The 26,765-nt window shown below is 36.3% G+C and overlaps 1 protein-coding gene across 1 annotated transcript; it reads left to right on the top strand.

The window, feature by feature from the left end:
• Positions 1-3,447: 3,447 nt before the first annotated feature.
• Positions 3,448-23,391, top strand: LOC121370541 (N-acylethanolamine-hydrolyzing acid amidase-like). Its single transcript, XM_041495844.1, has 10 exons — positions 3,448-3,651; positions 8,412-8,506; positions 10,315-10,384; positions 12,112-12,238; positions 14,800-14,890; positions 16,317-16,396; positions 17,602-17,774; positions 18,805-18,867; positions 19,637-19,732; positions 21,023-23,391. The coding sequence occupies exons 1-10, from the start codon at positions 3,467-3,469 to the stop codon at positions 21,093-21,095; spliced, it is 1,053 nt and encodes a 350-aa protein (XP_041351778.1). The 5' UTR covers positions 3,448-3,466; the 3' UTR covers positions 21,096-23,391.
• The last annotated feature ends 3,374 nt before the right edge of the window (positions 23,392-26,765 follow it).

Here is a 26,765-nt window from a genome sequence, read left to right on the forward strand (position 1 = left end):
TAATTTACCACATAAACATTAATAAAATGTAATACTCTGCGGCAAAGCGTTCCAGTTTATAATTTGTATGATATTTGATGGCAATTTAAAAAAAGTAAATTATATACAAATTAAAATAAAAATGAAATGTACAGTTAACTTGACAAAAACAATGTACCTCTTTATATTTTATATGGATCTAGGATTGTGTAATGGGGGGGGGGGGGGGGGGGGATTGTCAAAGGCAAATAAGCTAAGCTCCCAAAGATGGTGAGATATTTGGAGGGGGGGGGGGGGGGGGGGGGGGGGTCGAGTGCATGCTCCACGGAAAATTTTGAAATAAAGATGTTTGAAGGTGGTGCATCAGAATATTCAGTGCTGTATATTGCCGTTGAACATATAATATAGATTTTATAGGGGATGATTGGGGAAATGCTGACTTAAAGGGCTTACTATGCAAAATGAGGGTTACGGCATGTTGGGTCCACTGTTTAGGGGGTGGGAGACAACCCACACTGTATGTATGATTTTTTTTCAAATTTAATACAGTAATAAAAATAAAAAAAAGGTTCGATTGGGGGACCATAGCCCCGTGCAAGAACATTGCATCGTGTAGACAAAGTTGTACAAACGTCACTAACAAGTGGAGGCATTGTCTTGGCATGTTCGACAATATTTTTTTAACGACACCGCAAGAAGACATCGGCTATTGGATGTCAAACATTTGGTAATTTTGACATAGAGACATAGAGGAGAAACCTGCTACATGTTTCCTTTAGTAGCACAGTATCTTTTATATCCCACAGACAGGATAGCACATACCACGGCCTTTGATATACAAGTCGTGATGCACTGGCTGGAATGAGATATAGCCCAGTGGGCCCACCAACGGGTATCGATCCTTTAGACCGACTACACATCTCGCGAAGGCTTTTCCACTGGGCTACGTCCCACCCTCGGGAAGATTTAGTATACCCGGTAATCAATTTTTGACAGAGATTCATGGAAAAAGTGAGTTTTTTCCTGACGACAACACTATGGCGAATTAATTAATTCATCATCGGCTATTGGATTTCGAGCATTCAGTAGTTCTGACACATTCTTCAGAGAAATCTGATACATTTTCCCATAAGCAGCAAGGGATCTATTATTTGCAGTTACCCTAACAGGGCATCACAGCCTTTGATAAACGAGTCATGATGAGGAACTGGTTTGGATGAAAAAACTAAAAACCAGAAAATGGGTCCACCAAGGGGGATCCAGACCAGGAGGGCGGTCTCTCTCTCTCTCTCTCTCTCTCTCTCTCTCTCTCTCTCTCTCTCTCTCTCTCTCTCTCTCTCTCTCTCTCTCTCTCTCTCTCTCTCTCTCTCTCTCTCTCTCTCACACACACACACACACACACACACACACACACACACACCTCAGATGAGAGCTCTACAGACTCGGCTAGATTCTCCCCCTGTGATTCTTGGGTGCATACCACCAGACCTGTCGTAATTTCCAATGAGAACTCAGACTGTCTTGTGCATTTTGAGACTTGTCATATCAGTATTGGTAGTGGTTGTCCTGGGGAGAGTGCACAGCCCAGGCGTTTTCCATTGGTGTTGATCATGTTTAAAAAGTGTGGGGTGGGGGCAGTAGCGTAGGGAGGGGTGGGTGGGAATGGGGCCATGCCCCCCCCCCCCTTAATCAAAATGTTATGAAATCATACATACACATGTATACACAGATACACACACAGACAGGCAGACAAGACAAGACAAGACATACATACATATATACATACATACGTACGTACATACATACACATACACACACACACACACACACACACACACACACACACACACATACATACATATGTACATACATATAGTAATATAGTATGGACCCCCTCCCCAGTCTAAAATCCTGGCTACGCCAGTGTGCGTGCGTGCATGTTTGTGTGTTTGGTTTAAACCAAATTTATTCCCAATTATAATGCTGGTTTGGGATTGGCCAACAGGCAAAATGCCTATATCAAGTCCTCTCCCTACAATTTGAAAATATAATTCAGGTTTATACAAGATGACAGACCAACGGTAAATTTCATGATCGGCCTCGGTGGTGTTGTCTACCAGACATAAGGCTGGCAGGTACTGGGTTCGCAGCCCGGTACCGGGTCCCACCCAAAGCAAGTTTTAACGACTCAATGGGTAGGTATAATGCCACTACACCGATTTCTCTCTCTCGCTAACCACTAACCCACTGTTAAAGGCATATTCCCACGGGAAAGTTTACAAATCTGTTCGCAACCTCAGGTCTACCAAGGATTATAAATAAAAGTAACCTTGATTACTACTGAGATGGGTTATTTCTATAGTCACGTAACAACCCACTATATGCCTTTAAGAATGAGAAACAAAATATAAAATCTAAATCATACATTTTAGATAATACATGATCAATAATTCTCCATTACTATGACCTAATACTTATATGACAAACATGTTTGGAAACATTGATGCGTGTGTTTGTGCGTGTGTGTGTGTGTGTGTGTGTGTGTATGTGCGTGTTCGTGTGTGTGTGTGGAGAGAAAGAGGGGGGACTGATAGATATGTCAGTATTCATGATAACATACTGTTACATCCTTGTGGAAACATAATTTTGGACTTTTTTCCCCCAAAAGAGATACAAAATTAATTGTTTTACACCTCAAGAGCACATTTATTAACCATTGGCTGCTGGATGTCACACGATGAGATTTGATATTTTGACCCAAGCTCTACCGATTAAGTTAGATCCAGCCCCTCTACAGAGACATTCAAGCGTGTCTTATAATATACTCTTCATAAAAGTAGGGGAACTCTAATAAGAATTTGCAATTGCCAAAATTGTAAGGCATTTTAGCTGTGGGGAATGGTTATATGATAATAGTGAATTAATTGGGCAAACATTACAACCGGTAGTTCAGTATCACAGTAGGATTTATGACCACCAAAGATCTTGAAGGACGACTGGGGTCAGAAGTGAAATTTGAAACTTGACGTGTTTTTTTTTTTATCAGTAAATCGCAAATTCAAACAATAAAAATGACTAAAACAAAACAATAACAACTGCATGATCAACAGAACGAAAATGATTGACAGAAATAATGTTCCACAGTGATTAATGGACCTGCTTGGAAATTGTCAAAATCGAGAATGACATCCCACTCACGTGTACGGGGCAACTGCGTGATGCATGTGCAAACTATGGAATGTGTTTCGGTGTGTTGATAAACAGACCTGGACGTTCTTTACTAGGATGTCTGTGGTCAAAACGTATGTTCGGTCTAACAGTTGATATTAACATTAATATTTCAGGTTCCCCTACTTTTTTGAATAGTATATATAGAGGGGCGACATCTAGTTTTCTTTCTTTTGTTGGTGCTCCATGCCCTAGGAGGGTAATACCGAAGAAGAAAAGGTCGAAACGAGATACACGAAATTCGGAAGTTGTTGCAGCAATGGCAGTGTCTGACAGTTTCGTTATTTTTGTAATACTCTGTAATGTTTCCGTTTTTGCGTCTATTGAGAAGTTAACACAGTCAAAGGTTTATTCGGTAAACCTTAACGACACCGTGGAAGAAAGATGGAAACATGTCATGCTCGACTACAAAGATTTTGTTTCCTTTTCTCATAAAATTATAAGGTAGCCTATCCTATACTCGTAACACAGCCTACAGACGAACGGAAACTGAACACGTCTGTAGGCTAAGCGTATACTATATTACTACTCGCCATGAACAATATTAAAGAAATCTTTAATAACCGTAATGTGGAATCCTCTATCAGGATTACAGGGCTTCTACTTCTAGCTCCACCCCGATGTGGTATATCCCATGTGATAGTGATATTCAGTGTCGGGCTAATACAAAAACTATTATTGCCATGCCCAATGGCTAGTGACATTTTGGGAGGGGGTGGGGGGTCCAGTATTGTAGTTAAAGTCTATTTTGTAAATATGAACTCCCTGCCCCCACCTTCACTGTTAAAGGGACACACCCTAGTTACGGCTAGTTGTTAACCATTACGGCGTTGTTTTTCGCTATTAAACCCATTTTGGTAGGACTTTCCTTTGGCACTGTCATGTATAAAAACATTATAAAATTTTAATACTTATCATAAATAGTTAGGGTTAGGGTTAGTGACAGTGCCAAAGGAAAGTCCTTCCGTGTTTTTTGGTGGGGTGCGGTGAACTCGTATGGAAACTAACTCGTATGAACGAAAAACTCGTATGGAAAACGAACTCGTAAGTAAGAAATGACGGTGAACTCGTATGGGGATGTATGGATATGCAGATATAATTTGATGTAGAAAATAAAAATATAATTAGAGTTTCTTAGCCTAAAACATTGTGTGAGATTAACTACCACGTGACTTGCCCAACCAATCAAATCACGCATGTCATTAGACTTATTTCCTGCAACAGAAACGGCCTCAGACCACAATTAATTTAGCTATATGTTTCTATATAGCCTTAGTGGCTATAACATTTTTATTAATATCAGCAGGCCCGAGAGGTTTTGTATGTACCTTTGCCTGCATAGGGGACACATACCCTGAAAAGGACAACCCCTGTTGTCCAGCTCTTTCTCCCAGCATATTGGTTTAAACAGATACACTCTCTAAACCAGGCCGGAGTACACCCATTTTACACAAAAAGCACTACTTTTGCATGGGCCGGAATTACCACAAACAAGTCTTCAATGTCAACAAGTTACACATGTTTACAAACTACATGCTATCCCCTGTCACTTCAGTCAAAACAGCAGACTACTTGCGCGGTCAAATTTCCGGATTTTCGACAACCAAATGGGAAGATAACTGTAATCTGAGGCCAAACCGTAAACAATGCATGCATGTTTTGCATTTCTCACTAGCCCGAACTTAAAAACCACTAGCCACATACGTCGGGCTAGAGGGTTTGTTGACTTCTGCATAAAAACTACACACAAGTTGCTATACAGTATTGGATATATCAGTTTGTAATTTCAACACAGTTCACTGCATTTTCCCCATACGAGTAAGTCTTCCATACGAGTTCACTTGTGGATTTCCATGCGAGTTCACTGCATTTCCCCCCCATATGAGTAAGTTTTCCATACGAGTTCACCGCAAGCCTTTTTTGGTAATCCTGGTAATCCTGTTTTTTGTAATACCACAAAATGCATTTTTCTTATTTCTTAAAAACGCACGCATGTTTGAGAAAAAACCGTTGAGCAAACAAGGTCTAATCTATTTTTAGACGGGATATTTCCATTTCAATGTCACAGACGTTGGTATACCACGTGACCGTTATCATTTTGGTTCGGTTTGCACGGTTCGGGCAATCAACATCCGATTTGTTGTTGTTCATTTGTGAGATTTTTCTTCACAGTTCGTGAACATTTTCAGTAACAATAAAGTTCAGACAAGTAAGTGTCTCAATACAAAATGTTACAAACCCTTAAAACCAATAATTTTGCTAAGTCTTACAATATCTGGAGAAGGGATACAACCAGGACAGAACAGTTGGAACATGTCCAGGAGAGGTGAAAAGAACGCACCCCAAGTCTGTGCACACTCTGTGAAATTTGTCGTGACGTAGGCATTGTTGTGCTTCGATCGACATCTACCGGTGACATCAGAATACTAACTTTCAAAATTATTTCAAGCAATTGGTACATGGGGATTCCCATGGTATTTATCGATATAAAACCTGCTTTTTCACTCCATTTGATAAAAACGTGATCTAAGTGTGTTACAGGTTTGTAGATTAACCAAATTATAATTTATTTTCGTTGGATGGAACTAGGGTGTGCGGCTTTAAGCTCTGTCTCCCTCTTTAAGTGACATATTCGATTATTACTAGTATTTAGTAAGATTTTATTAACTTCAGGTAAAGTAGGGCTAGTGAATTTTTAAACATGGCTAGTAAATATTGGAAAGCACTGATCCCGTGGCTAATGGATTTTATAAAAATTCTAGAAGACCTGCGGAGAGACAATAATTATTAACATGAAAATCATTAGCTGAGTCACCTCCAGCCCTCCCTTTATTGATATTGATATGTAGGGAAGGCTGGAAGAAATTCTATGTAATGCTTTAGCAATCGTCAACAACCAAATGGTTGCATGCTACTGTATCTAAAATACACATTTTCCCCCTTAAATCTGATGCCACAGCTTTAGTTTGATTATTCTTGAGTCCAGTCATGACGTTAAACTTGCATACATGTACATGTATGTTGTTAACTAGTACCATGGTACATGGGTCCTGGTTGGAGTTTATGGCTGTTTACATGTAGACTTTAGTACCACTCTATGATACTAGCATATTGAGGTCTCACTACACAGATCTCGTCTGCCATTGAAATCCATGTTAAATTGCCCAACTTCAAATGAAGATTGCCAATAGAATGGGTTCTCGCTGGCACTAACAAACATTATTATATATTAAGCATTTTTGTCTGTTTTTTTTCCATATAACCGCATCTGGCTGTAGTACCAGTCAGAACAGGTGATTCAGGAAACCGTTTTCACCGGCCACCTCTTTCGCTATACACCCATGTCACACCAAAATTGATGCACAGTATTACAAAATAACATAGGGGAAATCCAGCCAGAGGGCTTGCCATTGAAAAATACAAATTGTTTTAATTCTTCCCCAATTACTAGAAGAGAATGTATGAGCCACAATATATGTCACAATTAGAAACTATAGTGGACCGTGATGAATGAACTCGCACCTGGAAGTGAACCGTATAATGAGATCTTAGTGGTACTACATGTACAAGTAACTATAGTCTGTCCCAAATTTCTACAAAAATGTTTTTTTTGGGTAAATAATTTGATTTCGTTTTATTTGATGTAAGAAAAAAAGTAGAAGTTTTTTCAATTTGGAAATAAAAAAAAACTATTTTTGTGTCCAATTTAGAAGACAATCGGCTCACAAATAAATAACTTGTACCAAATTCCATAGCATAAAAAAGGCGCTTCCCGTGGGACAGACTATAAACACCCATAAACTCCAACCAGGACCCAAACGCCCGCGATTTCATGTACTTTTGACAAGCAGCCATTCTTTCATAATCTTTCTAAAAATTATAAATTGTATCCATTAATGTTCAAGGTTTTAGGGTACTAGTACGTATAATTTTAGCCTTCGTACACACTGGCAAAAACCCTGCATTCACAAAATAAAAATATGTTTCACCATTTGGTCGCCCACAAATCATTGTATGCTTACAAAAAGTGAGTTAGGCCCTATGTTTTCGTGCACACTTTGAACACAGAACTACTTTAAAATGTTTTAGTGCCCACATGAAAAGAAAATGTGAACAAATATTGGACCTCATACCGTAGATAGCAATGATGATAAATTTAATGCGTTTTTGGCATCTTCCAACTTACTGAATTGCATTTCCATATATAGGCATCAAAATAAGCATTGTGTCTGGTAACCCATTTGCAGGTTACCACAAATATAGCCTGGTAACCTATAGGTTACCACAACTATATAAAAGTTAGAATTGAATTACTGTTATTGGTACGACTAACGAAATCTGGAAGTAAATTTATCTAGTGGGCACTGTTTAAACACGGATTGCCGAAATTGCTTAGCAGTTGCACAAGTGTGCACGAACATCGGTGCAATTTTGTACAATAAAACAAAACATGGAAGTAAATTCATCTAATGGACACTGCTTAAATGCAGAATGACTGTCATTGCTTGCAACTTCACATTGATGCAATTTCTTACAAGAAAATAATTTTTTTGTCGACTTTTCTTACATGTGGTAACCTCCCGGTAACCTGAACAACCGTTCTCGACTTATTTCGATGCCTGCATATATAGTTATGTCCTCTCATTTTGACTTTTAATACATGTGTGTATACATATTGCAATGAAGATATAGTACTTAACATCTGATGCACACAAAAAAAAACCCAATAAGCAATTTTTTATTTTTTTTATATAAAAAAAGTAATCACGCTCAATAACTTTTTCTCTCCAGAAGACGAATATTAAATGTTTGCACTGGCTTGTAGTTTGTGCTTTATACGTCATACATGTATTTATTATTTTTATTATTTTTCTTGTTCCAACCAGTGCCTCACAACTGGACAAAGGCCATGGTATGTGTTTTCCTATCTGTGGAAAAGTGCTTATAAAAGATCCCTTGCTTCATTAGGACAAATGTAGCGGGTTTCCTTTGATGACTACGAGTCATAATTATCAAATGTTTGATATCCAATAGCTGATGATTAATTAATCAATGTGCTCCAGTGGTGTCGTTAAACAAAACAAACAAACATGTATTTTTAAGCTAAATATAATATTGGTGTTTCGATAATTTCCAGTACAATGTATTTAGAACTTACTTAAAAACTTACGTTAAATGTCCATTTCTTTTTTGTTATTTCCCAGTGAATCTGTTCCTCCATTTGCTCTTCCTTTGGTTGAAAAAATTGCTGCAGCTGTGGAAAAATATCTACCCTGGCCATATGCTGGAGAAATTAAAGGTAACAGAATGAATGTACATGTCTTAACGAACTCTAGAATAAAATAAACAAAGGTACATGAAACAATTGATTATGTACTTAGCAGAGATAGGCATTTATCATCCATTAAAGGCTTTTGTAGGAGATGTCGCTGGCACTATAGTTTATCTATTTATCAGACCCTCTACGTTAATGTTTCCATTTGGGAGCTAGATGGCACCAACTTCTATTTGTTCTATAGATAGTATAAAATGTTTAGTGTCCAAATCATAAAAAAATGTCGCATATGCGATCAAATCGATCCATAAGCGTACACGACGGAGGCAGGGGGATGCAACTGCCCTCCTAGTGCTGGAGTAAAACCTGAAATTTGGGCTAAAATTATACAGATATTCGGGAAAAATGTGCATGCTAACCTGAGACCATTTTACCATGTATTTTCATCATTCTAACCTCAAAATTGGTTGTAATCGATGTAAAAATGCGTTGTGATTCATTTGCAACCCTATATAGCTGTTTGGTAGTAATGCTAATTATATGAACAAATGTAGTTATCCAGATTCTGGCATTTTTTTTTAATTCAGGCAAAAGCCAGCCTGCCATCCCTACAAAAATGGGAGCCTGTTAATTAGTTCCCTACTGGTCCAACTAGTGGGGACTACAGGTTAAGTTTCCGACCTTCTGACCATCTGTCTAATGTGTCCCCAGTGTTCGAGATTAAACATTTTGTGCAATATCCCAGTTGGATACTAACATTTCAAAATCTGGTATCTCACCTGAAAATTTAGTATTCCACTTAAATGAAATTCATAAATAACATCGTAACAAACTTGGACGACACTGTTACTTAACTTTCGACTTTCATTGTTTCAGCAAAATATAAAAACGCAAGATTAAAAAAAAAACCCCACAATATTATATGCTATCCTGGTGGGATACTGGGTTATTGAAGTCTGGTATCCAAAATTAAATTCTGGTATCCCCGGGATATCGGGATACCGTTAATCTCAAACACTGGTCCCACATATACATGTACACATGTACATTGTGTACATGTATGTAGTTTTCCAGATTTTTTCCCCACAATGCCGTACGGTATTGAGATGAAATTTTGTGTAATCATCTATTAAGTTTACATATAAAAAAAAATTACAATTAAAAAAAACCCACCAATTATTTTTCAACAAAATGTCACTTATCAAATAAGATTTATTCGCCAAATTAAAATACAATTCGTCTATTGTTTTTAAAATTCACAGTTGGTGACTTTGGCAACTGCCAGAGCTAACCCTGACATACATGCACTAAGGTTTATCATGTGAAGTTACATTTCAAGTTTGAATTTCATGGGGTTTACTCAAGGGCCATAACTGTCAAAAATGGCATTTATCCAAATTTTACAGTTATATGGCCCTTGAACGTAGGATATTTATGGGGCTCTCTGGTGGACATGTCTTGCTTTTAGCAGTACTTACTGAATACTTGTTGAATCATGCATTTACATTCATATACATGTTTAAATAAGTATAGAATTTATTTTCAATATTGACCTGGCCAATAATGTTTTTCTTTATTACATATGCTTTTGTATTGTTTGTTTTGCTGATAACAAGTAATTGCACTAAGGCCACATGCTTATAAAACATTAAAGCATAGACTTAAGACAGGTATTGCAAAAGCCATGAAATGTAGTCCTGTCTTGGAAATTGCATATGTGTAAGATCCATTGCTGCTTTTTGTGGCAGTTTCAAGCTTTCTCTCTCGATCAAATGTCAGAATATATCCATACACTATAGGTTTTCACACACTGTATTTTTTTTTCTATTCAGGAATTGCAAAAGCATTGAAGATGAAGGTTGGAGATATTGTGTTGATTAACCTCTTTTATGATCTTACTGCGTGAGTCAATAGATACAATCCCAGCAGTGGTCTGCTGTTATTGTAGACACAAAAGTAGGCCTACAGTAAATATAAAATGTGTTTTTATTTTATTATTGAAATACAGATGAGAATGCAGGGTATCTCTTCAGTAATTTAACCTGTTCATCATCTATATTATTATGTTGAAACTTAAAGGTAATTCTGTAAATATACAGTTTATTTTGAAATATGTTAAACTGAAGGAAGTTCTGAATGTTTATTTTAGATGCTGGTTCTGAATGTTCATTTTAACCCCTGCAATTAAGAAAATGTTCACGGCTAAAAACATGCCATTGGAAAAATAATAACCCTGAATAGTCCAAGGCAAAAAAAGTGCCGTGGAGAACTAAAATCTCCACGGCATTGCCAATTGCCGTGGGCAATTGCATGGGTTGTTCATTTTACATGCTGAATGTTTAAACATCGGCCTAGATAATAAAAGAGCCATTCATACCGATTAGAAAAGCATCTCGTCTGCTCCATAGACAATGGAATGATTACTTTTATTATTTTTATTATTTAAAAACATATTTTACTTATTGGATTGTTGGTTTATCTAAGTAATAATGAATCCCCATCTATTTTATGAGGATTGATTAACAAAAAACACCCACCTCAAATGTATAGTTTAGTGGGATAAACCAGTAAATAAAATATTATTTCATTCTTTGTGGAGAAGACTTCTAACATTCTTCACTATAGGTATTTATTGATGTTTCATTCATACTTTGACCAATGTTTTTACAAATAGAGCATAAATGCAAGTATATGTTATTTTCAAGTCTTTCATTGGAGGCTGGGACAGTGATATGGAGTGAACCTTTGAATTGTTTGTGCTTTTTTCGGGGATTTTTTATTATTATTTGTTTTTTTATAATCTTCTATCCCATTATAGGTAATAAATTCCTGATGAACTGAACATTTATAATAACTAGATACTGGCCTCAGTGCTGTCGTGGTTAAGCCATCGGACATACGGCTGGTAGGTACAGGGTTCACAATCCGGTACCGGTTCCCACCCAGACCAAGTTTTAACGACACAGTGGGTAGGTGTAAGACCGTTACACCCTCTTCTGTCTCACTAACAACTAACCCACTGTCCTGGACAGACAGCCCAGATAGCTGAGGTGTGTGCCCAGGACAGCGTGCTTGAACATTAATTGGATATAAGCACGAAAATAAGTTGCAATTGAATAACTAGATATTTTTTAATGAAAATTTGACAGTCATCAATGCAAATGAATGTATAAGACTGAGTTATAGTACTCCAGCAAGGTACATGTATGCAATGTAATGCTGCAAATCAGATATGATCATGAAGCAATTTTTGTTGTTGTCTTCTTCATTTTGTTTATCCCACCTTTTCAAAGTAAAAGGCGAGATACAGGTATTATTTTGGCGTTAAAGTTTTTAACATAATGTTTTGTGTTGAGATCAGGTTCTCACAAGCTGCATGTAGAATGAAATTAGGTTTATACATGTACCTGTAGTTGCGCCTATGTGCACTGAAAGGTTTTGTGGTAGACAAGACATTAAATTCCACAGAATTCTTTTTTCATTTTTTGTGTGTGTGTGGGGTGGAAGTTTGTTTATTATCTTAAGTGTTCCATTTCAGATTTTGTTTTTAATGCATGTACAAAGATTAGCTGAAATTCATGTTACTGACAAAGACCAAATGAAGCTTTATATGTTGGTTCATATTTCAGGTATTGCACAAGCATTGTAGCTGAAGATGAAACCGGTAAACTCTGGCATGCAAGAAATCTCGATTTTGACTTCCATCAAATACTGCACGAATTGACGATTTATGTGAACTTTATGCAGAATGGAAAGGTACATTGTCCCCTTAGATTTAAATATGAAGGTTAGCATTGTTTGACAAATCCATACAGTACATAATTTGTGATAGGGTTAATTGTTTATGTGAAACCTTTTTTTTTTATGAGAAAGGACTGCCAGTTTTTATGTTTGTGTGTATTTACCATAAATCCTTGATGTCAGGTCAGATCATAGGTTTTAACCTTCACATTCAGTGCCAGCTGTTGTAGCGCACGCCTGTCGTGGGTGCAGGTGTCGACTTACACCGACTCATCCGTCCAGAACAGGAAAGGGGTTGGGAGAGGGGACCACCTGTGCTTGGCAAGTGCAAGGGAGCACAGGCAGCCTGACCAGGGTCTGTAGCGGGTGGGGGTATTTGTGGTGCTATTGAATTTTAAAAATGTCCTATAGGATTGAGTCCAAAAACAAAATAGTTTGTTCAGTTTTGTATGGTAACTGTGGTGCATAATTCAGAATGGTTCATCGAAAATAATTTTGGAGTGATTTGACTTAGTTGGCCGAATTACAGCTCTTGAAATCCTTTCTCTGATAATGTGTCAAAAATTACCAAATGTTAATTTGGCATCCAATAGCTAATAATTAATAAATTATAAATAATTAATAAATGTGCTCTAGTGATGTCGTTAAACAAAACAAACTTCAAGAAATGTTCAGGTATGTTCAGGTATGTTTTGTTTACTAAAGAGAGATAACTCTTGTATGTCTATGAACTCGATGGGACAAGATTAAAGGTACTGTACAGTCTGTACTACATCATTAACAAGTTTTGTTTATCCTACAGTCTAGTAAGGGTAGAGTGATGACATTTATTCTTTGTCTCTGCATGTAGATAATTATCTTTATCAAAGGAATGAGAGAAAAATAATTTGTCACATGCATTCATGTGGGATATGCAGGAAAATGGTGTACTCTTGGTTGAAAGTTTAAGTTGGGTACAAAGCTGGGGTGCCCCTTTTCTATCTCACATCACTCTATGTGATTGATTCTTAAAGTATTTCAATACTTTGTTTTTAGCATAAAATATTTTTTAATGAAAGAAAGAAAGAAAGAAATGTTTTATTTAACGACGCACTCAACACATTTTATTTATGGTTATATGGCGTCAGACATATGGTTAAGGACCACACAGAGAGGAAACCCGCTGTCGCCACTACATGGGCTACTCTTTCCGATTAGCAGCAAGGGATCTTTTATTTGCGCTTCCCACAGCAGGATAGCACAAACCATGGTCTTTGTTGAACCAGTTATGGATCACTGGTCGGTGCAAGTGGTTTACACCTACCCTGAGCCTTGCAGAGCACTCACTCAGGGTTTGGAGTCGGTATCTGGATTAAAAATCCCATGCCTTGACTGGGATCTGAACCCAGTACCTACCAGCCTGTAGATCGATGGCCTAACCACGACGCCACCGAGGCCAGTCATTTTTTAATGAAGATACACATGTACTTGATTTGATAGTACACAAATTACTGAAAAATTACGTTTATTTAAGTTCACAATTTTAATTTTAAAATGTTATTTCAACTGTTAATGGCCATCACATTTGTGTACAAGTCTGAAGAATCCTAGCCACAAAAAATATGGTTGTATTAGGAAAAAAAAAAAAAAGAGTCTGTCTCTGGTCATACCAAAGCTTCTCTTTTTTTTTTTTTTTAAAGGTGGCTATATTTAGTTGTGTTTTTTTTATGTTGTCTTCGTCTGCCTTGGTCCGACCGGCCTCAGTGGTGTTGTGGTTAAGCCATCACATATAAGGCTGGTAGGTACAGCAGGGCTCACCCTGGATCAAAAATACCTGTAGCCAAAATATTAGCCAAATGGAATTTTTATAAGCCATATTTAAAATGCTTTAGCCAAAATTGTTTTACCTAGTACTGTTTAGAGTATTTATATATGAATATGGAAATGCATCTTTTTCAGTGAATTGTGTACAAACTGGAATAAATCGGAATAACAAAACCGTATTACCTGATCAAAATCAAAGACAGCAATGGGGGTAGGGGCAGTTAATATATTACTTTGATTTTTCAGCGGTGGGGGGAGGGGGTGATGCATAATTATCTTAAGATTTGGAAGCCACTATAGGGTTCGCTACCCGGTACGGGCTCCCACCCAGAGCGAGTTGTAACGACTCGGTGGGTAGGTGTAAGACCACTACACCCTCTTCTCTCTCACTAACCACTAACAACTAACCCACTGTCCTGGACAGACAGCCCAGATAGCTACGGTGTATGCCCAGGACAGCGTGCTTGAACCTTAATTGGATATAAGCATGAAAATAAGTTGAAATGGCCATGGTGCCCCGTCCTTTGTCTTGGTTCCCGAAATATTTCCTTTACATTTTCCATATAGTCAAGACAATTTTTATGACTTTGATTTTGGCTGCAAATATTTTTAAAACAAACCATAAACTCACGAGGGTCAGAATCGATGCGTGATGACCAGATCAAACATTTATTTCATTTGGCCTTATGTAACAATAACTCCACATGTTTAATACATATTTGTTTTTAATTAAAACAAAATATTGTATATGATTTTTTATTGCAATCTTTCAGATATTATATTCTGGCGTGACCTTTGCAGGTTACATTGGTTTACTGACAGGTCAACGGCCCCACAGTTTTACCATAACCGTAGATGAAAGAGGTATGTTTTATTTGTCAGTTGAATCAATGTTTTGGTTTGCACTGTCAATGTCAGCTTTGGTTCATAACAGGAATTGTCTACAGAAAACATTTTACATTAATCCATTCGAAAATTATAGGGATCATTTACCATATCAAAGATTTTTCTTAAAGGAAGGGACAATCAAGGCATTTGACCTGTGTCACGGGGATTCTATAATACCTGTAACTGTAACGGTCGTGAATATTTACATAGATAAAAAGGACAAGTTCTTTTTTCTTTCTTTCATTTGTTTTTATTGTTTTATGTGTGTTAAGGTAAAATTGAGATTGCATTTATAGGTACTTTATTTGTATAAGACAGTAGAATCTCACTGGCTCGAACGCCCAACGGTCGAACCTACCGGTATTCTCAAAACAAGAACAATGTCCCGATTTTTTCTCTCTATTAAACCCTTTTATTTTGGTGCTGATTGGTCAAATACCCCTGGAGTCAAACAGAAGCTTTCTCTCGAACCAGTTTATTGGTCCAAACTGTGAAATTAAACATATTTAGCTTGAACGACTAAGTCTATCCGAAGAAATAATTTTTTTTATTTATGTACGAATTTTTCATCGACCCTTTCACGTCAGTCACAAAGTAAGTTATTATAAATTCGGAAGTGGAACGAATTAATCCTAGATCATATGCCGGCTTATTATATTGTTTATTTAGCACCTATTGGTAAGTATCTTTCTAGTACAGACAACTGTACTACGATAATCGTTAGCTGAATGAACCTTGCATGTAACACCAATCAAATGGTGAGCCTAGGCAGGCCTCGCCGGTTTACTTTAATCATTTTAATCACTACTCTATGCATGAGCGTCGGCATATTTTGTTTTTAACTTGAAATAAAGGAGGGAGCAATGTAATGTAGTGATTGCAACAATAACAGGTAAAGGGCCTCCGCCTGTACTTCATGCACTTTCATTTTTTCTCAACGTTGTCAATATGTCGCAAAAGATTCTACAACAACAAAATAAAGAACGATTTTTTAAATTAATAAATATTTATAAATACAGACTACCATACCATACCGCTAGTCTGTATTTATAAATATTTATTAATTTAAAAAATCCATTTGTTATTAACGGTGATAAATAATAGTTACAAATATGTATCTCATCCGACATTTGACGGCGACTTCGTTACTCATGAGTCAATCAGACCATCTCGCCCAAACCAGTTTTACGGAAATATGCGAGGTGTTTTGATTGGATTTTGTATTACAGAAGCATCTGACAATGGCTGAATGCATGGTTCGAACTACCCGGTGGGTCGAACAGACTTTGATGCACCGACAGTGTTCGAGCTAATGAGATTCTACTGTATTACTGGTAAATTGTAGTGCTTGGTAGTTTGATTGGCTGTGTGTGTATTTTTTGTTTGTTTGTTTTTTTATCAGATAAAGGAAGTGGGTGGCTTAATTATTTGATTGGAATTTTTGACTCCAATGTAGTTCCTGTCAGCTTCTTGGTCCGAAATGTAAGTATTAGGTTATGACTTTGATTTTTTTTTTTTTTTTTTTTTATTATTATTATTTTTTAATCCACCAATACTCTGTTACATTAACTGCCATGACTTTGCATTTTATTCCCAGTACAAAAGCTGAACCTTAAAATAAATGGTTTAAAATTTAGTGAACAAACCTACAACTTAACTCTTACGGAATATGATCAGTTGCACACACTGGAGTTGCTTCCCTTGTTTTAATAACATAATGAAATAGTATTAATTATAGAGTACTTGATAATATTAACATCTCCTTGTTATCCATTAGAAGATATAAACTTCATTTTCTGTAAAACAATCTCAGTTTATTAAGAGTTTGGATGTCTTCTTTCAGTGGAAGATTGCTCTGCCATTTTTTGTGTTGGTGTTTTATCAGATTAAAAAAGTAAGAGTGACCTTTCCCTTCCCTGAAGAAAGGGAAAAGTTTGATGAAAATGACTGGCCTCGGTGGTGTCGTGGTTAAGCCATCGGACATACGGCTGGTAGGTACAGGGTTCGCACCCTGATAACAGCTCCCACCCAGAGCAAGTTTTAACGACTTAATGGGTAGGTGTAAGACCACTACACCCTCTTCTCTCTCACTAACCACTAACAATTAACAAACTAAACCAATGTCCTCGACAGACAGTCCAGATAGCTGAGATGTGTGCCCACGACAATATGCTTGAACCGTAATTGGATATATGCATGAAGGTAAGTTGAAATGAAATGATAAAAATGGCTCAAGTGAATATTTAGTAGTCTTTTGTCATGTTACGTGTTAATTTTGACCGGCCTTAGTGGCGTCATGGTTAAGCCATCGGTCTACATGCTGGTAGATACTGGGTTCGGATCTCAGTCGAGGTATGGGATTTTTAATCCAGATACCGACTTCAAACTCTGAGTGAGTTCTCCGCAAGGCTCAATGGGTAGGTATAAACCACTTGCACCGACCAGTGATCCATAACTGGTTCAATAAAGACCATGGTTTGCGCTATCCTGCCTGTGGGTAGCGCAAATAAAAGATCTCTTGTTGCCTGTCGTAGAAGAGTAGTCTATGTGGCGACAGTGGGTTTCCTATAAAAACAGTGTCAGAATGACCATATGTTTGACGTCCAATAGCCGATGGTAAGATAAAAAATCAGCGTGCTCTAGTGGTGTCGTTAAATAAAACAAAGTTTACTTTACTTTGTTTACAGGTTCTGGAACGTGACACAACCTTCACCCGTGCAGTGAGCAGCCTGTCTAACACGGACACTGCGGCAGATGCATACTTCATTGTAGCCGGAGTGCGGGCAGGAGAGGGAGCGGTCATTACGAAAGCGAGACTCCAAGTTGATGATGTTTGGTACCTCAATCAGACTAACAACAAGTGCGTACTCAGGCCGTTATATATTTTGTTGGAGATCTATTATATTTTTTTTTTTTTTTTTTTTTAATATAACTTTTTACTCAAGTCTGGATACTGCTGGCAAGATGTCTCGCCCAATGTCTCACAAGTTGACACGCTATATACACAGCATGCAGTGTATTAACCAATTCATATTTCCAGCCATTTTGCACATGGCACTGGCTAGAAATAATAATGGAACTGTTAGAAATAGCTTTGATATGGAATATAGTCATTTTTATTTGTAAAATACCTGGAATGTTTTTGTTGAAAAATTAAATATGCTGAGAAGTAGTGAAAATTTCTGTATTATAGTGCATTTGCTCATTATATAGACCGGCCTCAATGGCGTCGTGGTTAGGCCATCGGTCTACAGGCTGGTAGGTAATGGGTTCGGATCCCAGTCGAGGCATGGGATTTTTAATCCAGATACTGACTCCAAACCCTGAGTGAGTGCTCCGCAAGTCTCAACGGGTAGGTGTAAACCACTTGCACCGACCAGTGATCCATAACTGGTTCAACAAAGGCCATGGTTTGTGCTATCCTGCGTGTGAGAAACGCAAATAACAGATCCCTTGCTGCTAATCAGAAAGAGTAGCCCATGTAATGGTGACAGCGGGTTTCCTTTAAAAATCTGTGTGGTCCTTAACCATATGTCTGGCGCCATATAACTGTAAATAAAATGTGTTGAGTGCGTCGTTAAATAAAACATTTCTTTCTTTGATATAGTCATTATGTATACTGCATAATTGATCTAAATGAAAATCTATAGTCTGTCCTACTAATGGAATTTACTACAAGTTATTTATGTCTGAGCTGAGTGATTTGTAAATTGAACACAAAAATAATATATTTTGGTTATTTCCAAAACACTTTGATTTTCTTCCTATGTCAAACATAACTGAAGTTATTGACAAAGATGGGACGGACTATAAATCCACATTCCAGTATCATTTTACTGTGTAACATTGAACATTTTTTTTAAAAGTTGAATTCTATTTTTAAAATTCAGGTGGTTTCTTGTTGAAACTAATTATGATCACTGGATACCAACTCCTGCTTCAGATAAAAGACGGTAAGAAATTCAATGATTTTCATACAATATTCAGTGGCTGTTAAATTGGCATACATGCATGTAGAACAGCTTGGGATTGTAAAATTATTTTTAATTGGTTTTATTTAATGAATAATTGGAACTGCTGAGATATGCCAGCTATTGGCTGCTATTCACAGATATTTATTAATGTGAAATGCAGTAAATGTAACCATGTAAATATGTTTTAAACATTTGGTTAGAAGTGGGACATGGCCCAGTGGTGAAGTATCAGCCTGGGGCACGGTCGGTTTGGGATCAATTCCCATCGGTGGGCCCATTGGGCTATTTCTCATTCCAACCAGTGCACAACGACTGGTATATCAAAGACCATGGTATGTGTTGTCCTGTCTGGGATGGTGCATATAAAAGATCCCTTGCTACTAATGAAAAAGCGTAGTAGGTTTCCTTTCTAAGACTATATGTTAAAATTACTAAAAATTTTTACATCCAGTAGCCGATGATTAATAAATCAATGTGCTTTAGTGGTGTCGTTAAACAAAATAAACTTTTAACATTTGGTTAAGAGTAAGCTACATGTAGATAATCTTCCTGTTAGTGTTAGTAAGTTGAAATAGCAACATGTATACAAAAAATAATGTTTTGGACAATTTTTGGAAATTGTCTTCTTTGTTTTAAATACAGTAGATTGTTGGCATTTTGTCTGAATTTAACACTGAAAATGTTTAATGATAAACAATCCGGATTTATCCTGCTTGATAACTTAAAATAACTGTTGTTGTTTTTACAGTGATGCAGCTATCCAATCGATGAGATCTATGGGAAGAGGTCATATCAACACCAAAAATCTCTTTAAAGTGTTGTCAACTCCTCCTGTTCTACAAAGGTAAAGTTATACTGTATATCATTTGACTTTAAATGACGCAATCTAATACAATTGATGTGGGTTTTTTTTGCAAAATTTTGGGAAAAGGGAAATAACCACAGTAGTAGTTCCAAAGCTGATTAAATCCCCTTACATGGTCGATATAAACCAGTGGTATATAAAATTATATTGGTTTTCTTTTTCTGGTGGTTGTTGGGTTTGGGTTTTTTTCATTATTTACATGTATTATGTTGTTATTATTGTTATTTTGTTGTTTTTTCAGTTATTTATTTATTTATTTATTTTGGGGCAAATTAATGAATTTGTGAAAACCCTCATTGATTGTTCATTTATCAGCCACACTGACAATAGATGGTTATCATTATTCTTTCAGCAGGAAGACTTTTTTCTCCTCTTTTTTTTGCTTTAACTTCCTGGCTCCTGTAGTAATGAATGTCTTAATTAATCTTGATTTTAAGATCTGATTTTGCTTTAACTTCCTGGCTCCTGTAGTAATGAATGTCTTAATTAATCTTGATTTTAAGATCTGATTTTGCTTTGTACTAGATACAAATGATTAAAATTGTATCGTTGCATCTGCACAAATATTTTGTGATTGGGTTTCATGTGTTTCCTCAGCTGAAATACGGACCTATGAAATTTAGGGCTGTAGATTTTCTTGTGTTTGGGTAGTGCTTACATCACACACTTCATCAATTTCTGATCTAGCATTTTCAGAGGCCATTTCTTCTCCCTTAATAGCTTTCAAGTATTAATTTTATTTTTGCACAAAATTGCACAATTTGAAGAAAAGCACAGTATCATTAAAAAACCCAAATAGTAAATAATATGAGCATTAAGCCGTACTACATGTATGTTCCTGTTATAATTATTATGCTATAATGTATTCCTGGTTCTTTTAACTTGTTTGGATTTTTAAAAGTTTGTTTCCGCAACTAATGAATATTAGGGGCAGGACATAGCCCTGTGATAAAGCACTCACTTGATGCACGGTCAGTCTAGGACCGATCCCCATTGGTGGGCCCATAGGGCTATTTCTTGTTCCTGCCAGTGCTCCATGATACGTACATTAAAGGCTGTGTGGTATATTATCTTGTCTATGGGATGGTGCATATAAAAGATCCCTTACTACTAATGGAAAACTGTAGTGGGTTTCCTCTCTAAAACTATATGTCAGAATTACCAAATGTTTGACATCCAATAGCCAATGATTAATATATCAATTTGTTCTAGTGGTGTTGTTAAAAAAAGCAAAATTAACTAATGAATATTTATAACTAATTGTTTCAGTTCAACAATATACAGTGTGGTTATGTCAGCTGCAGATCCACAGATCTTCACAACATGGCTTCGTGGATATTAACATGGATTCATGGACATTAACATAGATCAATGGACATTAAAATGGATTTGTGAATATTAATTAACATAATATTTATTACTATTGGGACTTGTTTAATGTAAAATAAGGATATTTGATTGTTAGAGACATTTTTGAATTGGTTTCAGTATTAAGCATAATGATGTTCATGTTTTTAGGACATGCCTTATCATGTAATATATCTTACTTGATAAGAATATAGAACTGTTATACTCCGGTGAACATTTTATTCAGTATCACCTCACATTTCCGACATCACTACGCAATTTTAAAACAAACATTAGTTGCTCATCAATTTTCAGTTGACAAAAAATATTGCTAATGAAGATTTTGAAAATAAAATGTTCCCCGATACTTTGAAAAGTGTTACAATAGAAAATAGAGACAGTTTGATGTTGAATTTCAGAGGTGCAGAAAGTACTCTCCCGCTCGCCAAATGCGAGTAAAAATGCTGATTGACGAGTTCAAAAATGCAACTACTAGTCCAACGGGTGATCTGTCTTTTTCTGACTGAACATAATGTTTTTCCCCATCAAATCTGCGACCTGCATGGTCAGAATTCCAAACCATTCAAACAAACTGTTCAGAATCATGATGAAATATACAACAATACATTGATAATTATTCAGACGACTTTGGAGTTCTGAACTATTCAAGCGTGACATTCTAGAAACAGAGTCGGTCAAAGTTCAATATTTCCTAGAAATCGCTTGTTTATGTTGAAAGAATGTTGCCGGTGTGTCTTGACTAGATTGTTCTGTTAACTATGTTTGCAGAATGTAACTTTAATTTTGTAGATCTATATGAAAGAAATTTGAAAAGAACTTTGTTTTTACCAGAATATTTCAAAATGTATTTTTTGGTTAATCAAGCTTTGCAGCCAACCAAGTGTCCTTAATAATGTTTTTGTCAAATATATATATATATATCTATCATTTTAAGTGAAGACAGTGTATATTATAATATTGTTAAACAATAATATATTATTCCATGTGCTGACGGACTAATAGAAATACTGGCTGGCTAGTAAATTTTAGTTGGGTCTGGTCCGGCAGGCTAGTTAAATATTTCCATTTCTGCACTCCCAGAATTTTAAACACAACTGGCAAATTTTATTTTAATTTGGCGAAAAAAATTCATGTAACAATTGATATTTTCTTAAAAATAATGTTGGTTTTCTACAGTTTTTGGAGTTTAATAGATAATTTGGCCAAATGTTTTACACACCCACAGCTAGCACTGGTTCTTACAGTTACCTATAATATAAATTAACAGTATGTTCTTGGTGTTTCATGTTTTCATCCAAATGTTTTACACACCCACAGCTAGCACTGGTTCTCACAGTTACCTATAATGTAAATTAACAGTATGTTCTTGGTGTTTCATGTTTTCATCCAAATGTTTGTTTGGGTGGGATGTAGCTCTGTGGTAAGGCACACAACTGAGGTGCAGTGGGTCACATAATCAATATGCACTAATGGATTTCATATGTTTGACGTCCAATAGCTGATGATAAGATAAAAAATCAATGTGCTCCAGTGGCGTAGTTAAATAGAATAAACTCTTTTTTTTTTTAATGGATTTCAGGTTAGTTTTTTCTCCTGACCATAATTGTGGGGCGAGACATAGCTCATTGGTACAGCGCTCGCCTGATCCGAGATTGATTCCCGTCGGTGTGCCCATTGAGATATTTCTCATTCCAACCAGTGCACCACAACTGATGTAGCAGAGGCCATGGTTTGTACTATCCTGTGTTGTGGGATGGTGCATATAAAAGATACCGTGCTGCTACTTGAAAAGAGTAACTCGTGAAGTGGCTACAGTGGGTTTCATCTCTCAATATCTGTGTGGTCCTTAACCATATGTCATACACCATATAACTGGAAATAAAATGTGTTGAGTGCATCGTTAAATAAAACATTTCCTTTCTTCCTTCCCCATAATTGGTACATCAACGGCTGTGGTATGTACTGACAAGCCTATATATGGCAGCAGTGGGTTTCCTTTCTTGACCAGTGTTGAAGTAATAGTGTGATAAGACACCAAAGAGCCATGGTTAAAACGGTGCTGAGTTGTCTGTTAAGAAGCATTCATTCCTTTCTGTCCATGTGGTTTTGTTGCAAGGAAAGTTGGGCTTTGTTCTCGGAAAGTGATCAGTTTTAAAGGGACATACCCTAGTTTTTAAACACTAAGACACATTTTTTACTATTAAGAGCCGTTTCTGATAACTGAAATCATACTTTACTTAAGATTTTATTGTTTAGATTATCCATTTCCGTACATTCGAAGTGTTTTTGGTCATCCTGGCAGTTTTTAATATCACAAAATGCATTTCTCATAATTTTAAAAATGCATGTGTGTCTGAGAAGTAACAGTTATGGAGTCGAGTTTTAGTCTATTTTTAGAGGGTATTTCACCATTTCAAAGTCACAGACTCATGTTTCACTCAGTTGTAACTTTATCCAGATGTGTTACAGGTCTGTGGATTAACTAAAATTTCATGTTAATTTTCACAGGTTGAAACTAGGGTCTGTCCCTTTAATGTATTTTCGTGCTTACTTTCAGAATCGATTATACACTGATATTCGAGAACATATTTTCAATCAGTAGATCCATCCATATTGTTTTCATTAAACTAGATATGGCTACTTTTATTGAGACAATGATTTGTTGGAAGAGAGATTTATTTTACGAGATAATACATGTCAGAGTTTGATTGGTTTTCTATCATTATGCATTAGGTTAGTATGATTGGAAGGAAAATAGTGTAACATAGATCTTGAGCAAAATTAGAATGTGGTCCTTATTGCTTGCAGTATTATATTCATGGTTTTCCAGTGAATTTGGTTTTCATCAGTTCTGATGATTATAATGTTGGGTTAGTCTAGACGCGATCATGTTGGTTTGAAGAATGACTGTTATTGAGAGATATTGTAGCTTTATGGTTGCTATAGAAATACAGACTTTTAGTTTTGAAGAGCAGTCATTTCCTTACAACTCCATCGATTCAGTTGAAGAGTGTAAAACGCCACAGTCCACCCTCGACTAAACAGACATTTTAAATTTGTATCCAAGAGTTTGAATGATTAAAGGCATATTGTAACAGACCACTCACCTATTTAATGGTCTAACAAAGTATTATCTGAAATTTTTTAATTTGATTTGTCCCTAAATGTACTTTATTCAACCATCTTCATAACCACCATACTCCATTTATTAATGATATTTTGTAAAAATCATTGAATTATTGCATTGGTCCATAATTAAAGAATTGCCGAGAGGGTTGGCATGGATTTTACTCCATCATGCTTCAGTTACGGTGATGCAATAGCTAGATTTGGTTTCCAACAATTAATGTAATTTTTAGTTGTTATCCATTTTGAGAGAAATAAGGTCCTTAAATCCGTGACAGTATGCCTTTAAATCAATTAATATTGAAGAGATTTAAATTTATGTACACATGATAGAGTTCTAAGAAACTATTTCTGAAAAGTTTACTTGTATAAGAGTACTATGACCCATTCCTTTGTGAAATGAAAAAAATCATTGTTACATGTAAGTGTATTTTTATTTGAAAGTAAATAACATTAATTCTAAGAAATTATACATGTAATTTGTAAAGTATTTCATCAAGATCACTAGCGCCACTTAATCAGGCTTAGGGCTGCAATTCTTCAACCCACCTTTAACCCCACCCCCACCCCCACACCAGCCTTTTCCATCTAAAAGAGAGGAGAGCCATTTTTTCCCACTTGACATTTAGACGATAGTCATTTTTGAGTCCTTGCTTTTTTTTTAAAGTGATTGTAAATAACATGAATACGCTTAATGACATATAATAGAATTTGTTGCTTTGAAATGTTGCAACTTTCACCAATACTCAACGCCTATATATAATCTGTTTTACTCTGTGTTAATTTATATATAGGTGCAGATCCTTACAAATGTATGTTATGCATGTATTGATGATGTACCAAGGCTAAGAATTATTTTGTTTACAACCAATATTTGTATATGTTTACGGTACTACTCAAAATAACGTAATGTTGTATGCATAAAATTATAATCCAGATATTTATCGAACAAAAAAAAGTATATATTTTTTTACTTTTTCATTTTTACTGACAGTTATTCTGATGTGTTTTGAGGATTTTTTGTTTTCAGAAGAATTATATTTTTGAATAATAAAACTTATTGGTTACTAGTCTAGTGTTTTCTTCTTTAATTGTTTCCTTTGGTTTTGCTTCTTCCTCTTTCTTGTGTATCGCCTTTATAAAGTTTGTGTGTGTCTGTTTTGTTTCTTGTTTGATGTGGGTTTAAAAAAAAAAACATTGTCTCGTTTTTACGAAGTAAAAAGTCGAGATGGGTATTAGTTTTTTGATTGCAGCACGGACGCTATCAACATTTGCCAATTTTTCATCACAGCCAGTGCACCACGACTGGTATATCAAAGGCCGTGGTATGTGCTATCCTGTCTGTGGGATGGTGCATATAAAGGATCCCTTGCTGCTAATCGAAAAAGTAGCCCCATGAAGTGGCGACAGCGGGTTTCCTCTCAATATCTGTGTGGTCCTTAAACATATGTCTAACGCCATATAACCGTAATTAAAATGTGTTGAGTGCGTCGTTAAATAAAAAAATTCTTTCTTTCTTTCCATCAACATTTGCGGCTGGCCGATTTCGTTTTCAGAAACACGCATTCAGTCTAGACGCTCTCATTGGCATTAATGTATTTCCTTCTGGGGTTATTTTTTGCTTCTTTTTTTTTTATAGCCGGACACACGCGCTACTTTTAAGGTTTCGAAATTAGATAAGTTTTTCCCATAAACTAGAAGTCCTAGATCAATAAAACGTGGTTGATAGTTGCATTTAAAGATGCACCGAAAAGGTTTATGGTAGGCAAGTCATTTAATTCTGCAAACTCTTAATTCTTGTGGTGGGATTTTTTTTTTTTTTTTAAACGTAAGTTCGGTTTACCCATTTCTGTTTTAAACCGGTTTTGCTGCTGCTGCTGCTGCTGTTGATGATGTCGTCGTTGTTCAGTTGATAAGAGAACAGTAACAGTACGTCTGCCTCAACGTGATCTCCCATCTAACCACATGCACGGATACATACTTGTGATCGTTAAACGAACCCGGATTACTGTTTTACAATTCATGAATTCACAGACTCGATGTCCGTGCTGATCTCTTGCCATTCGTCATGTGCAGCACGCACATGCAGGATTTGCATGCAAATACGAAATCTTAGACCTGCCAGCAAATAACGCTCGTCCGTTATCACCAGAAAGAACAGATCAAGATTGATGGTCGTATGTTGGGAGCTCGGAATACTGAACACAATATTACATGTCACTCCTGTGGATAGCCTATAATTGAAAGACGCCGTTGCAAACATTCATCTGCGAAATATCCGGAGGCTTTAGTAGCAATTACGATTTGTGATTTACGTAATAACATTGTTTCTGGCGTGTGGGCAATAAAAATATAATATTAATGATTCTGTCATTTTTATCCATGGCGATTTTAATGCAGTATTGTTCGGCAAATATTAAAGCAATATTGTTTTTGGACCTTGAGGCTATATGAGAGAATATTGGCGTCGATAGGTCCTCTGTTTGATTAGGGTTCTTCGCGTGCGCTTCCTTTGCTT

Source organism: Gigantopelta aegis, chromosome 4, assembly GCF_016097555.1.
Source record: "Gigantopelta aegis isolate Gae_Host chromosome 4, Gae_host_genome, whole genome shotgun sequence".
In the NCBI taxonomy this organism is placed as follows: Eukaryota; Metazoa; Mollusca; class Gastropoda; order Neomphalida; family Peltospiridae; genus Gigantopelta; species Gigantopelta aegis.